This window comes from Colobus angolensis, unplaced genomic scaffold (genome assembly GCF_000951035.1).
Source record: "Colobus angolensis palliatus isolate OR3802 unplaced genomic scaffold, Cang.pa_1.0 Scaffold197, whole genome shotgun sequence".
NCBI lineage: Eukaryota > Metazoa > Chordata > Mammalia > Primates > Cercopithecidae > Colobus > Colobus angolensis.
The window spans coordinates 5,728,445-5,743,357 of record NW_012115121.1 but is presented as its reverse complement, the minus strand read 5'-3'; the positions used below and the strand labels follow the sequence as shown (position 1 = coordinate 5,743,357).

The window sequence follows — 14,913 nt, the reverse complement described above, 5'->3', positions numbered from 1 at the left end:
GGCGGGGGCGGGGTCCAGGGAGGCCCCACCCTCTGTTCGCCCGTGGCGGGGAGAGAGGAGCTGCAGGTCTGCGGCCTGGCCCCAGGTGCGACGGCGGACCCCAGCTTGACCAGTCGTATTCCTCCCAGACCCCTGGAGGGAGAACACTGGTCATGGGGGGCTCCAAGGAACAGCCAGCCTCGAATGACGACCCTTGGGTCACCGGCCTCCCCACCTGTGCAGCCGGCGCCTTCGCGGTTCGTTATTAAACAATGGGGAGAAATCCATGTTTACTGTACTTTCTAAGGAATTTTTTGCTCTTCTCTTTGTAGTGGCTGTAGGAAATAGATTTTTTTTTTAACCTCGTAATTCCACCACCGTCACATCCATCTTCGCCATCGCAAAGCCACAGCTCCCTGTTTTTGTTTCCTAGCCTCCAGATTCTCACCCAACACAGTGCAGTTTCACTGCCATAATGCTGAGAATCTTCATGGCTGCGTTATTTTCTTGTTCTTAGATCATCGCGGTTTAATTAGTAGTTCCCCATAGGCAGAATGTTTGAGATGTTTCCCGTTTCCTTAGGAAAAACTCCTGGTAGAAAAGGATTAAGGATTTTTACAAACATAATTGTCAAAAACATAAGAACAGGAAATTGGGTGAATATGTTAAACCTCTAAAAAAATCAACAACCCTCTTAGATTTGTAGAAGAGAGGAAAAAATCACCAGTGGAAAGAAGCAATTTTACTTATACAAGCGCTGAGAAGGTCTTACAGTGGAAAAAAGCTAACCAGTAAGGGAAAAAGCAGGCAGAGGTAGGATGTGATTTGTATGTTATTTGTATCTAACACAAATCTTCCACACTGAAAGGAAAATATTAAGATTATAATAGATAAATGACAAAATGATGAGTAATTTACACAGTAAAATGCAAATTAGAGCATGTTTGGGTTATCAATTTACATTTATTAAAATAACAAAAAGAATTAATAGTAACAGCAACCCTTGCTGGGAAGGTTGCCCAAAACTTGGCATTTTCAAGTGTCCGGGGAGGTGGCAGGGCTTTGAGGTCACAAAGATGGTTCTGCAGTCAATTTTGTGACTTTGGACGGGCTACCTAATTTCCTGATCCTCCTTTTGTCCATTCATAGAATGGAGGAAATGATAGCTACTTTCTGCGTCTGTATGTATGTGTTATTTGGGGCATTTTGAACCAGTACAAACCTTTTGTAAAGCAGTCTGGTGATGCATTAAGAAGTTGGAAGCTGTGACCTAGAAACCCCACTCCTGAGAATTTACCTGCAATGGAAGAAACAAACAAAAAAAACCAGGCACATATTCCCAGCAGAATGATCTAAAATTAGAACAGCTGGAAAACAGTCTAAATGTATAACACCAGGGCAGTAGCTAAGAAAATTATGACAGATAAACTGAAATAAATATTATGTAACCATCAAAAATCATGATTTTGGAGCCTGTGATATGTGGGGAAAAACTGATAAGCAAAAAAGTGGGTTACTAAACTGCACCTGCTTACTCTAACATGAACGCATATGTGAAAAATCTGAAAGAAAAAGCACAGAAAATGGACGTTTTCATTGAAATTATAGGTGATCTTAATTTTCTTTTGGTGAATATATTGCTGTCACTAAATAAGGACATTTAAAAAATAGTTCAACAGGTTTTAATTTTTTAAATGAAATGGACCCACAGTTTTCTGTGTGTAAGAGAGAGATTGTTATATTTGCTACTTAGAATAAAAGATTTTTAGCCAACCTTGTTTCCTTTTTCAAATATTGTTCCATTTTTTTAGTTGATTAATGATTTAGTAATTTGTATATTGGGTTTTTTTTAAGAATCAGTTCTTAGATTCATTTATCAATTCTAGTTTTTTGCTGTCGTTGTTTTTAAGGACTCCTGAATATTTTTCAAAACTGAACAATTTCAGCCATGTCTAAGCTTTCTGTCTTCCTGGAGACACAAATCTAGTTTAGCTGAGCCACAACAGATTGTACATATCCTGCAGAACCTCTGTGGTCTTAGGAAAGACAGGTTGAAAGTCACCAACTGTCACAGAAAATGAGGGTCAGGAAAGGCTGTGATCACAGGCTCTTGATCCAGAGGCCACTTGGGTCCATCTGTGTAACTCACACCTCACTGCATCATCATTTCTTGTAAAATCAGTTTAATTTTGCAGAGAAATGGCCACAGATTTTTAGAATTATTCTGAATTATGTAAGGGAGCAGCCATTTTAAAAATAATATCATGAAATAACAATAATGACATAACAGAAGTTTCTGCACCACATTGACCCTGAACATGGCTCTCAACCAACTGGCCAAACCAAGGTAAAAGATTCTCTAAACTTCAGTTTTAACTTACTTTGTCCATTCTCCCTTTTCAGATCTTATTTCTTCTTCCAAGGTAACTATATCTGCTGTGAACTGCTGCATATTAAACATTCAAAACATGTCTATATCTAACCCAGTGATGGCTACAGCATTATAAAATAAGTGAATTGTGTGTGCAGCAATTCTCACGGCTGGGAGAATTTTTTTTCTCAATGTGCTAACCAGTCCTTTTTCTCCAACTGCATTCTACTTAAACTGTTAAAGTATTGTGTGATCACTTTAAGGGAAGTAACCCTTCAATGAAAAGCATTATAAATGTTGAAGATTAGACCCCTGAGACCTAGCACTGAAGCCTGATCGCGGGTGCCAATTCCCTGAGAAGCTTTTATAGATTCCCAAAGCCTGTCTCCCATCGCTAGGCACTCTCTGACTGGCTTGGGATGGGTTCCAGCAATGTTGTTTTTTAAAAGCTCCTCAGGTAATTTTGATGATGGACCAGGTTGGGGACCCTTTGCTGTATTCAGTTTGTGGCCTATGGGTGCCAGTGAGAAACCGCTACCCCCAATTTTTGTGCAAAATGTTTTTTCAGCTTACATCAAGTTCTTTATGGACCTCAAAAAAATTAAAATATAACGAGGGAATTTACTTAGCTCAGAAAAGACAAGGGACACTATGGGGTGAAGGTGGGGGACTGTTGGACATTTGCCCCTTCCCAATGTAACTAATTAAGCTTCAAGTTGTAATGTGTTATATGGGCTGGAAGGCTTTGGTGGCTATATTTGGATCTCAGCTGCAACACCTTGGGCTGTTACAACCTTGGGATAAGTTCTTACCAGCTCTGACTCTCACTCCCCATCTATAAATGGGAATAAGATGAATGGGGTAATTTATGGATTTTTTTGTACCCTCTCTCTAGTTCCATTGTTTTGCCATTCTGCTCATGCATCAATGTGATCTTATTGTAGCTTTGCATTCTGACACCTGGCAGGTCAAGTGCACCCTGGATTATCTTCTCATTAAAAGTTTTCTTCAGTCTTTTAAGTTTTGAGTATAATTTCATAATGTCTTTTAAAATCCCTTTTGAATTCTTTTTCAAATTTATTTATTTTTTAATTTGACAGATAAGATTATATTACTGTGTACAAAATTAGAAAGAGGGCTTTTCCTCTAAGATCCGAAACAAGACAAGAATGCTCACACGCACCAGTTCTATTCAACATATAGTACTGGAAGTTCTAGCCAGGACTGTTAGACAAGAGAAGGAAATAAAGAACATCCAAATTTGAAAGGAAAAAGTTAAATTGCTCCTATTTGGAGATGACATGATTTTATACTTATAAAACCATAAAGACTCCACCAGAAAAACCATTAAAACTAATAAATTTAGTAAAGTTGCAGGATACCAAACTAACATACAAAATTCAGTAATGTTTCTATATGCCAATAGTGGACTATCTGGAAAGAAATAAAAATAAAGTTCCATTTACAACAGCTACAAAATAAAATATTTCAGAATAAATTTAGCCAAGAAAGTGAAAGATCTCCACACTGAAAACTATAAAACACCGATGAAAGAAATTGAAGGAGACACAAATAGAAAGATAGAATGTGCTCATGGGGGAATAATTAATATTGTTAAAATGTCCATACTACCCAAAGTGGTCTACAGATTCAATAGAATCCCTATCAGAATACCAATGACATTCTTCACAGAAATAGAAAAAACAATCCTAAAATTCAGTGAAAGTGGCATCCTTGCCTCATTTCAGATCTAAGAGGAAAAGCTCTCAATTTTTCACCATTAAGTATGATGTTAGCTGTGACCTTGTCATATGTGGCCTTTATTGTGTTGAGGAACAATCCTTCTATACCTAATTCATTGAGAGTTTTTATCATGAAAGAATGTTGAATTCTGTCACACGCTTTTTCTGCATCTATTGAAATGATAGTGTATCTCATTCTGTTACTGTGATGTATCACACTTATTGATTTGTGTATGTTGAACCATCCTTGCATCCCTGGGATGAGTCCCACTTTATTATAGTAAATGATCTTTTTAATGAGCTGTTGAATTTGCTTTGCTAGAATTTTGTTAAGAATTTTTGCACCTATGTTCATCAGGGATATAGGCCTATACTATCATTTTCGTGTATATTTTTGTGGGACTTTGACATCAGGATAATGCTGGTTTCTCCTGTTATTAATTTCTAGTTTTATACCATCATGCTTAGAAAAGAAACTTGACACGATTTCAGTCTAATTAAGTTTGTTAAGACTTGTTTTATGGCCTAACATATGATCTATCCTGGAGAATGCTCCATGTGCTGTTGAGAAGAATGTGTGTTCTGCAGCTGTTGGATGGAATGTCCTGTATTTGTCTGTTTAGATGCATTTGGTTTAAGTGAAGTGTAAGTCTGATGCTTCCTTATTTATTTTCTTTCTAAGTCACGTGTCTAAAAATCTAAGAGATCCAAAGCAAACAAGGGGTTATAAAATTACCTTTGAATGCTGACTGAAATTGTGTTTACTTTATGGATTATTTGCTAGTGACTTGGTATCTTTCAATACTGGTTTCCAGAACAAAAAAAGTTGTATGTCTTTCTCTTTTTCCAGTCTTCTTTTATGTCTCAGTAAAATTTTGTAGCTTTCCTGCTATTTATTTTCAGGTTAAATCCTAGATATTTTCAATTTTTACTGCCATTGTGGATGAATATTTTTCTCCATGAAATGTTTAACTACAACTGATTTAGGGACTCACTGAGTTTTGATTTGTTGATTTGAAAAACTGCCACCCTGTTAAGCTCACATATTTATTCTAAGACATTTTTTGAGATTTTCCTGAATTTTCAAAGTAAAAAAATTATACCTAGATGAATTTATAGAACAACCTAATAGCATAAAAACAATAGATTATTGTTCACCACATTAATGGGAATGGCTTTCCTCTTAAAATTATGATATTTTGGGCTTTGTGTTTGTGACAGCATTTCTTTATGATGGAAAGAGACTATCCTTCCAGTTCTATAGAAACATTTTAAAAATAGCTTAAATTTTCAAAAATTTAGGAATGATACTGATTTTCATTGAAAACTTTTCAACATCTGAAGAAAATCCTTTTTTCTTCCTAACCTATTAATAGAGTTCCTGATTTTCAACCAGTCTTGTATTCCTAAAATAATCCATATTGGTCATAATGTATTCTTCTTTTACTAAACTGTTAAAATAAGTTGGGTGCTATTTTTTTGGATTTTGGCACCTGTGTGAGAGGAGGGTACCATGGCAGGGTGGCTAAGTGTGCCCACCTGCATACTAGCATTTGAATCTTGGCCCTTTATCCCATGGGCTCTAAATACTGCATCTCAGGTGAAGATGCCCAAATGTTTATCTCTACTGAGTTACAGATTCCTATAACAATTGCCTGAATTGATACTCCCACTTGGATGTCTCATATATGTGGCAAAGTTTACATGTCCATACTGAAACTCTTGGTTTTCTTTCCCAAGCATGACCCTCCACCAGTTTGTCCTATTTCAGTAGATGGCATCACCGCCATCTCCCTGGTTATGGAGGCCCCAGACCCGGGCAACTCTCACTCCTCCATCCACTCAACCAGCAAGTCTTACTGGCTCTTTCTGTAAAATATGTCTCATTTATTCACAGCCTGCCAGCTGCATGGACTCCATCCCAGGCCACGCCACCATCCTCCTGCAGTAGTTTCTTAACTGGCCTCTCCATTCCCTTTCTTGTCCCACTAAATTTTCTTCTATTTAAGAAAAAATGCTTTGTAGACATGGGTTTTCGCCTTGTTGCCCAGGCTGGTCTCCAACTCCTAGGCTCAAGCAATCCTCCTGTCTGAGCTTCCCAAAGTGCTGGGATTATAGGCCTAAGGTGAGCTTTAAAAAAAACAATTTTATGATGTTACTGTCCTACTAAGACCCTTTAATGGCTCCCCACTGCTTTCAGAAGAAGATAGACATTTCTCTCTGTGGCCCGTGAGGCCCTCATGATCTGACCCTCACCACCTCCCTAGTCTCAGCAGTCCACCTGCCGCTGTCTCATGGGGCTCCACAGATTTGATCTCCTTTTTGGTTCTTAAGCCCACCAAGCTAAGTATCTTATTCCAAACTCTGTCCTCAGCCCCTAGCACAATTCTTGACCCTTAGAATTCTGACACTTAAAGTATGTGTTAAGCTAATCAGTAAATTATTGTGCCAGGCATGGTGGCACAATAATGTGTTGTGGGTCACCTATATATAGCTGTGGCTCACACTTATAATCCCAGCACTTTGGGAGGCTGAGGCATGCAGACTGGTTGAACCCAGGAGTTCGAGACCAGTCTGGGCAACATGGCGAGACCCCATCACTACTAAAAATACAAAAAAATAACCGAGCTTAGTGGCACATACCTGTGGTCCCAGCTACTCAGGAGGTTCACTTGAGCCCATTGGGTGGAGGTTGCAGAGAGCTGAGATCATGCCATCATACTTTGGCCTGGGTGAGCCCCTGTCTAAAAAAAAAAAAAAAAAAGGTTATGGTACTGTAAGTGTTATATTACAGTGTATAATTTTTGACAGCTTTTTTTCTCCATTTCTTCTATGGTTATTGGTCAGTTCTAGTCTTCTTTTTTTTTTTAAGCTGACACATACTGATTGGGCATTGTGACTCACACCTGTAATCTCAGCACTTCGGGAGGCCAAGGCGGGAAGATCTCTTGAGCCCAGAAGTTTGAGACAAGCCTAGGCAACATAGCAAGACCCCATTTCTACCAGAAAAGAAACAATAACAACAAAAAGAAACTGGCACATACTAGTTATTCCATAAATATTTGTTAAATGAATTAATTCTAAAGTTGATTTTTATAATTTATATCTTAACAGAAAGACAATCCATTTCGGAAATATTTTTATTCATTAAGGAAAGTTGTATATAGTAATTTATTATCCTTTTAAAGCATTCTCTAAGGCTATTTCCCCTTATAGAGATGTTTTCTAGTGGTGTGTGTGTGTGTGTTGCATTTTCAAATAACTCTTAATTTTATTTAGAAATTCCACATTTTTCTGGGTTTTATTTATTAAATTCGATTTTCATCTCTATTATTAATTTATAACTATGACAGTTTATTTTGAAGTTTTCTGTTTTCTTCTTTTTGAGTTGAATAATCATTTACTTTATTTCACTTCTTCTATTCAGTTGTATTATCCACGTTCCTCTGATAGCCATGTAGGTTCCAAATCCTCACATTTTTCAACTTCCTTAAAAAAATTTTTTTTGTGCTATCCTGATAAGCATGAATGTTGTATCATTTTTGTTTCATTTTTATTATATTCTTAATGATTTTGATTATCTTTTCCTATCCTTTTAGGTTTCTCTCTTAGGTAAATTATCAGTTATATCTTTTGGCCATTTTTTCTGTTGGAATTACTGTCTCTTACTGCTCTGTTAGAATTCCTTGCAAGTTCTAGAAATGAATCCTCTGTTGATTTTAAGTCCCTTTTATCATTGTGTATTCTTTCTATTAGCTTTGTCCAGAGTCAGCTTTATCGTGTTGAATAAGAATCTTTAAATTTTAATTCTTTTTCATTTTTAAGTTCAAAGGCACAAGTGCAGGTTTGTTACATAGGTAAACTTGTGTCATGGGGGTTTGTCATACAGATAATTTCATCACTCAGGTACTAAGCCTAGTACCCATTAGTTATTTTTCCTGATCCTCTCCCTCCCCCAACCCTCCGATAGGCCTTGGTGTGTGTTGTTCCTCTCCATGTGTCCATGTGTTCTCATCATTTAGCTCCCACTTATAAATGAGAACATGTAGAATTTGGTTTTCTGTTCCTGTGTCAGTTTGCTAAGGATAACGGCTTCCAGTTCCATCCACATCCCTGCAAAGAACATGATCTCATTCTCTTCTGGGGCTGCATAGTATTCGATGGCATATATGTACCACATTTTCATTATCCAGTCTATCATTGATGGGCATTTAGGTTGATTCTATGTCTTTGCTATTGTGGATAGTGTTGCAATGAACATATACGTGTATGTGTCTTTGTAATAGAATGATTTATATTCCTTTGGGTATATACCTAGTAATGGGATTGCTGGGTCGAATGGTATTTCCGTCTTTAGGTTTTTGAGGATGTAATCAAATTCATCAATTATTTGCCTTATGGTTTGTGCTTTTTGTTTAAAAAGTTCTTCCCCCATTCGTCCTTCAGGTCGCAAAGATATTTGCCAATATTTTCCTCTTCTAGCGCCATACTTGTACCTTTCACATGTAAGTCTTGGATCCATGTAGAGTTTACTTTTGTATGTAGTTAGGGATCTAGACCTTACTTCTTTATTGATTTGTGGTGCCCACGTCAGCACACATCAAGTCCCTGCTAAAGTGTATCTATGTGGGTTTCTCTCTCAACTTGCTTTTCTGTTTCCTTTGGTCTCTCCATCTATTCCTGAGTTTTACCGTCCAGTCTTCATCACTGTGGTTTTGTAGTGATTTCGTGTCTGCTTTGGCAGATTCCCTCCTCTTTACACCTTTTTTGTTTTAAGTTGACCTTGTTATTCATGGACATTTTCTTCCCCATATAAGTTTACTGAACTTCTCAAAAAATCCACCTGGAATTTTAACTGGCATTTTATGGAAACTACCAGTACAGGCTGGTCATGGTGGCTCACGCCTGTAATCCCAGCACTTTGGGAGGCCGAGGCGGGCGGATCACCTGAGGTTGGGAGTTCAAGACCAGCCTGACCAACATGGAGAAACCCTGTCTCTACTAAAAATAGAAAATGAGCCGGGTGTGGTAGCACATGCCTGTAATCCCAGCTACTAGGGAGGCTGAGGCAGGAGAATCACTTGAACCCAGGAGGCGGAGGTTGCAGTGAGCTGAGATCGTGCCATTGCACTCCCACCTGGGCAACAAGAGCAAAACTCCATCTCAAAAAAAAAAAAAAAAATGAAACTACCAGTACATTTGAGGATAATGAACATCTTTATAATACTGAGTTATTACAATCAAGACCATGGAATGCCTCTCCATTTTTTCAGATCATCTTCTATGTTCTCTGTATTAGAGTTAAAATTTTTCGCTCATCGGAAGTCTTTTCTTAGTTAAGTCAGTTCCTAGACACTTTACAGTTTGGTTGTTACTTTGAATATCTATATTTTCTTCTGGTCAGTTATTAGTAGTATAGAGGAATGCTGTTGATTTTTGTAGGCTGACCTTCAGTCCCATAACCTTGCACTCTAGCGTTGGTTCTCATGTTACCGCTGTTACTCTGTTGGATTTTCTATGGGCATGATCACACTAATTGTGAGCACTTTTCTTGCCATTCTTACACCTGTTACTTCTTTGCATATGGCCTTGGACAGCACCTTGAGTCCCATGACAATGGATGTCCCTGTTGTGTTTCTGAGTGTATTCTTAGTGTTCTTCTTAGTAATAAACAGGTATTGACCATTACCATATACTTAATAGGATATCTTGAAATATGCCAGAGGACTAGGCCACTACCTGACTCGTGACAGAGAGTATCTTAGATGAATAGGCCTCCAGACATGCCAGTGTCCTTTCTCACCACCCATCTCCACTCCAGAGTTGTCTGGCCCCACCCACCTTCTGTGCCTGGTTCTTCTCCTCTGAGCTTTTCTCACTATGCCATGTCCTCGCCTGTTCAGGTGTATCTAAGAGCTCATAGATCCTTAACTCTTACAGCTTTAAATGAGGCACGTTCAAAGCCCGACTCAGTGTCATTCCCTGCAGTCTCCTCTTTCTCCCATCTTGCCCATTTCAGGTAATATCTCCAGCCAGCCAGAGTCTACTGCAGTAGCTGGCACATAAAATGAATACTTGTTTAACTGAATTAAAAATATTAGCTGGCCATTGTCAAAAATACTATTTTGTACATTTATAAATATGGTTCTCTTTGTGTGTCCATTATAAATATTTAATATTTAGTTTGATTATTCCTTATGCTTTATAACATGTGTTTTCCCACTCATTCATTTGTCCAGCATTTATTTTGCAAGTCTATGGGTCAAGTGCTGTGTCTAGGAACATTGCTGTGAACAAAACCAAACTCTGCCCTCAAGGAGCCTGCACTCCCATGGAGAATATGAACAATAAGCACACAATAAATAACATAATATCTCAAGTAGCTGTAACTGCTCCAGAGAATAACGAAGCCGGGAAAGGGGGTGGGCTGGGGGTGCTATTTTAGGTAGAGTGATGGGAAGAGCCCCACTGAGCAAACTTGAGCCACATGAGTAGCTGGAAAAAAAGCCTTCTAGGCCCAGAGAACAGCAAGGGCAACAGCCCTGAGACAGGACATCCTTGTCAGGTTTGAGGGGCAGTGGGAGGCCTGGACCAGGTCACGTGGGGCCCAGCCAGCATGGCCACGACCTTGTGTTTTATCCAGAGTACAAAGGAGCCTCACTGAGGGACAAGGGAAGTGGCACGATGTGACCCGCATATTAAGAGGAGAGCACTCAAAGGCAGCCAGGGGAGGAGCAGGTAGGCTGGTTGGGAGGCTGTTGAAGGAATCAGGTGAGAAATGATGGAGGCACCGAATAAGATGGTCATGTTGGAAAATGTGAGAAGCTGAGGTGCTTAGGATTGATTTTCAAAGTAGAGCTGCTGAGATTTGCTGATAGATCCAGTGTATGCTGTGAGAGAGAAAATTCAGTCACTCTAGAGCTTTGGCTAGATTTGTCACCCATTGGAGTGAATGGAGAAGGTGCTGACATAAAAGCCCTGTAGATTGAACGTTACTGACTGAGGGGATGGTGCCCTAGTTTGATTTCCTGGGGTGTGTGAGTAGCAGGGAGGCCAAGAGCTGGGCCTCATGAGATCATGGGAACTACATCAAGGAAGCAGGCCTGCAAAGAACCTGCCCCACAGACCCCCACCTAAAAGAGCCTCCAAAAACCCTAACTGGCATGACCAACTCTGCTTGTAACTTTCAAATATATTTTGATTTGCTTATGACCACCAAGGCAAAACTTCCCATTTCAATAATGTTAGTAGAAACATAAACAGGATGTTAATTTATTTATTTGATAATTCTTTTTACAAATATTATCCAATTCAGTCATTAGCTCTGAAGGAGATGAAAAATAATTTTCTAATTTTTAAAAGAATTTGCAGCTAATTGGGTGATAGTTAAAGGTAAGGGGTTTCTGAGTTCACAAAAATGTTCTAAAATTGACAACAGTTATGGTTGCACATTTCATTAAATGTCCTAAAAACCATTGAACTGTACATGGTATATGGTGGATTATATGCTATGTGAATTATATCTCAACAAGCTAGGTATTGTTTTTTAAAAAAATAAAAATAAAAAAGGGGAAAGAGAGAGGGAAAAAAATTGCAGATCATCTCAGCACTGAGGACAAGACTAACTTCAATGTTACAGTATATGCCATTTTAGGTTTTATGGCACACAGTGATGATTTGGAGCCTATGATTTGACCTAGGGTACAGCAGGTACTATTTAGCAATCATTTTACTATTGTCATAGGTCTCTGCTCTGGGAGCTAAGTACCCAGGGTAAATGAGATCTTTAATTTGAAAAGAGATTTTTAATTTGAGGAATGTACATTCTCCAAAGGGTCATAAACTGTCACTCTGGATGTTTGATTTGTTTGTTGTTTTGGTACAAAAATTAGAAGAAAATAAATCGCTCATAAAATATTAAATAATGAACTAAAACTCATTCATCAAGTCCATAACTTAGGGTCAGATTTGTCCTTGGAGCAGGAGAAAGAGTTGTATTCACGCTTTTCTTACCTTTGCTTTTGTCCTAAGTGCTTCAGAGAAGTACAGGGCGGGAACAGCGTTTCACTTGAGGAGCTGATGCCATTGCTATGCACTCATTCATTATGCACCAAACATTTAGTAGTTTCAACATAAATATGGGACTCTGATATTCTCCTCTTCATTTTACAGAACAGTCATCATGGCGAACCTTGGCTGCTGGATGCTGGTTCTCTTTGTGGCCACATGGAGTGACCTGGGCCTCTGCAAGAAGCGCCCGAAGCCCGGAGGATGGAACACTGGAGGCAGCCGATACCCGGGGCAGGGCAGCCCTGGAGGCAACCGCTACCCACCCCAGGGTGGTGGTGGCTGGGGGCAGCCTCATGGTGGTGGCTGGGGGCAACCTCATGGTGGTGGCTGGGGACAGCCTCATGGTGGCGGCTGGGGACAGCCTCATGGTGGTGGCTGGGGTCAAGGAGGTGGCACCCACAGTCAGTGGAACAAGCCCAGTAAGCCAAAAACCAGCATGAAGCACATGGCTGGTGCTGCAGCAGCTGGGGCAGTGGTGGGGGGCCTTGGCGGCTACATGCTGGGAAGTGCCATGAGCAGGCCCCTCATACATTTTGGCAATGACTATGAGGACCGTTACTATCGTGAAAACATGTACCGTTACCCCAACCAAGTGTACTACAGGCCCGTGGATCAATACAGCAACCAGAACAACTTTGTGCACGACTGCGTCAATATCACGATCAAGCAGCACACGGTCACCACCACCACCAAAGGGGAGAACTTCACCGAGACCGACGTTAAGATGATGGAGCGCGTGGTTGAGCAGATGTGTATCACCCAGTATGAGAAGGAATCACAGGCCTATTATCAGAGAGGATCGAGCATGGTCCTCTTCTCCTCCCCGCCTGTGATCCTCCTGATTTCTTTCCTCATCTTCCTGATAGTGGGATGAGGAAGGTCTTTCTGTTTTCACCATCTTTCTAATCTTTTTCCAGGTTGAGGGAGGGGGTATCCATCTGCAGCCCTTTTAGTGGTGGTGTCTCATTCTTGCTTCTCTCTTTGTCCCTGATAGGCTAATCAATACCCTTGGCACTGATGGGCATTGGGAAATATAGAGTAGACCTGAGATGCTAGTCAAGCCCTCTTTGACTGAGTTCATCATGGGCCGTTGCTAATGCCAGGCCAGTAAAAGTATAACAGCAAATAACCATTGGTTAATCTGGACTTATTTTTGGACTTAGTGCAGCAGGTTGAGGCTAAAACAAATCTCAGAACAGTCTCAAATACCTTTGCCTGGATACCTCTGGCTCCTTCAGTGGCTAGAGCTCAGTATACTAATGCCCTGTCTTAGCAGAGATTTCATAGCTATTTAGAGATATTTTTCATTTTAAGAAAGCCCAGCAACATTTCTGCCAAGTTTGTTAGGAGGCTGCATGATACTCATTCAAAAAAAATCCTAGAAATTGTTAGCTCTCGGGACACCGGCTTGGCCCACTGGAGCATGAGCTCTGTATCTACGGAGAACTGGGGCAATGTTTTACTTTTCACAGTAAGGGCTACACAGCAGCTGTTCATCAAGAGTAAATATCGGTACAACACTAAACCTCTGGCTAGAGGACATATTCACAGTGAATATAACTGTAACATATTTGAAAGGCTTCTGGAACTTAAAATCCAATGTTTGGGAATGGTGCCGTTGGAGGCAACCTCCCAGTTTTGTTTAAAGGACCTATGCGTGGCATTCCTTTCTTTAAACTATAGGTAATTAAGGCAGCAGAAAAGTAAATTGCCTTGTAGACACTGAAGGCAAATCTCCTTTGTCCATTTACCTAGAAACCAGAATGATTTTGACATACCGGAGAGCTGCAGTTGTGAAAGCACCATCATCATAGAGGATGATGTAATTAAGAAGATGGTCAGTGTGCAAAGAAAAGAACTGCTTGCATTTCTTTATTTCTGTCTTGTAATTGTCAAAAACCAGAATTAGGTCAAGTTCATAGCTTCTGTAATTGGCTTTTGAATCAAAGAATAGGGAGACAATCTAAAAAATATCTTATGTTGGAGATGACAGAAATATGATTGATTTGAAGTGGTAAAAGAAATTCTGTTAACATTAATTAAAGTAAAATTATTCCCTGAATTGTTTGATATTGTCACCTAGCAGATATGTATTACTTTTCTGCAATGTTATTATTGGCTTGCACTTTGTGAGTATTCTATGTAAAAATATGTATGTATATAAAATATATATTGCATAGGACAGATTTAGGAGTTTTGTTTAGAGCAGTTAACATCTGAACATCTGAAGTGTCTAATGCATTAACTTTTGTAAGGTACTGAATACTTAATATGTGGGAAACCCTTTTGCGTGGTCCTTAAGCTTACAATGTGCACTGAACCATTTTGTATAAGAATCCAAAGTGGACACCATTAACAGGTCTTTGAAATATGCATGTAATTTATATTTTCTATATTTGTAACTTTGCATGTTCTTGTTTTGTTGTATAAAAAATTTATAAATGTTTAATATCTGACTGAAATTAAACAGGAGCGAAGATGAGCACCACCTCCCATGTCTGCAGTTGTATTTCCTGGTGCTCACCCTGTGCTGGGAACCATTTTGGGGGTTAATCTGAGCCAAGTGGCACTTTCAGTTCTCCCTTCTCAAGTGATGGCTGATGGTTCATGCACCTCCCCCTGTTCCTGCCCTTGTCCTCACTTCCCTGTCACCTACTAGTTCATCTCTGCTGCTTTTGCATTTTCTCCACAAGTATCTATGTGGGCTTAGCACTGGTAAACAGCAAAGGCGCTATTGCAGCAGGAGGAACA

At 39.6% G+C, this 14,913-nt stretch overlaps 1 protein-coding gene across 11 annotated transcripts in view; it reads left to right on the top strand.

Moving 5' to 3' along the window:
• The window catches only part of PRNP (prion protein), a 17,766-nt gene extending 3,116 nt beyond the window's left edge, over positions 1-14,650 (top strand). For 2 of the 11 annotated variants that reach the window (XM_011941037.1, XM_011941039.1), the window contains exon 2: positions 12,265-14,650. In XM_011941037.1, the coding sequence (XP_011796427.1) occupies positions 12,265-13,036 (772 nt within the window). In that variant the 3' untranslated portion in view covers positions 13,037-14,650. Of the gene's footprint in view, positions 1-2,753; positions 2,808-10,825; positions 10,831-12,244 lie in introns of those variants that run through there. The other 9 variants (XM_011941038.1, XM_011941040.1, XM_011941042.1 and 6 more) reach the window with 9 other exon arrangements.
• Positions 14,651-14,913: the final 263 nt, after the last annotated feature.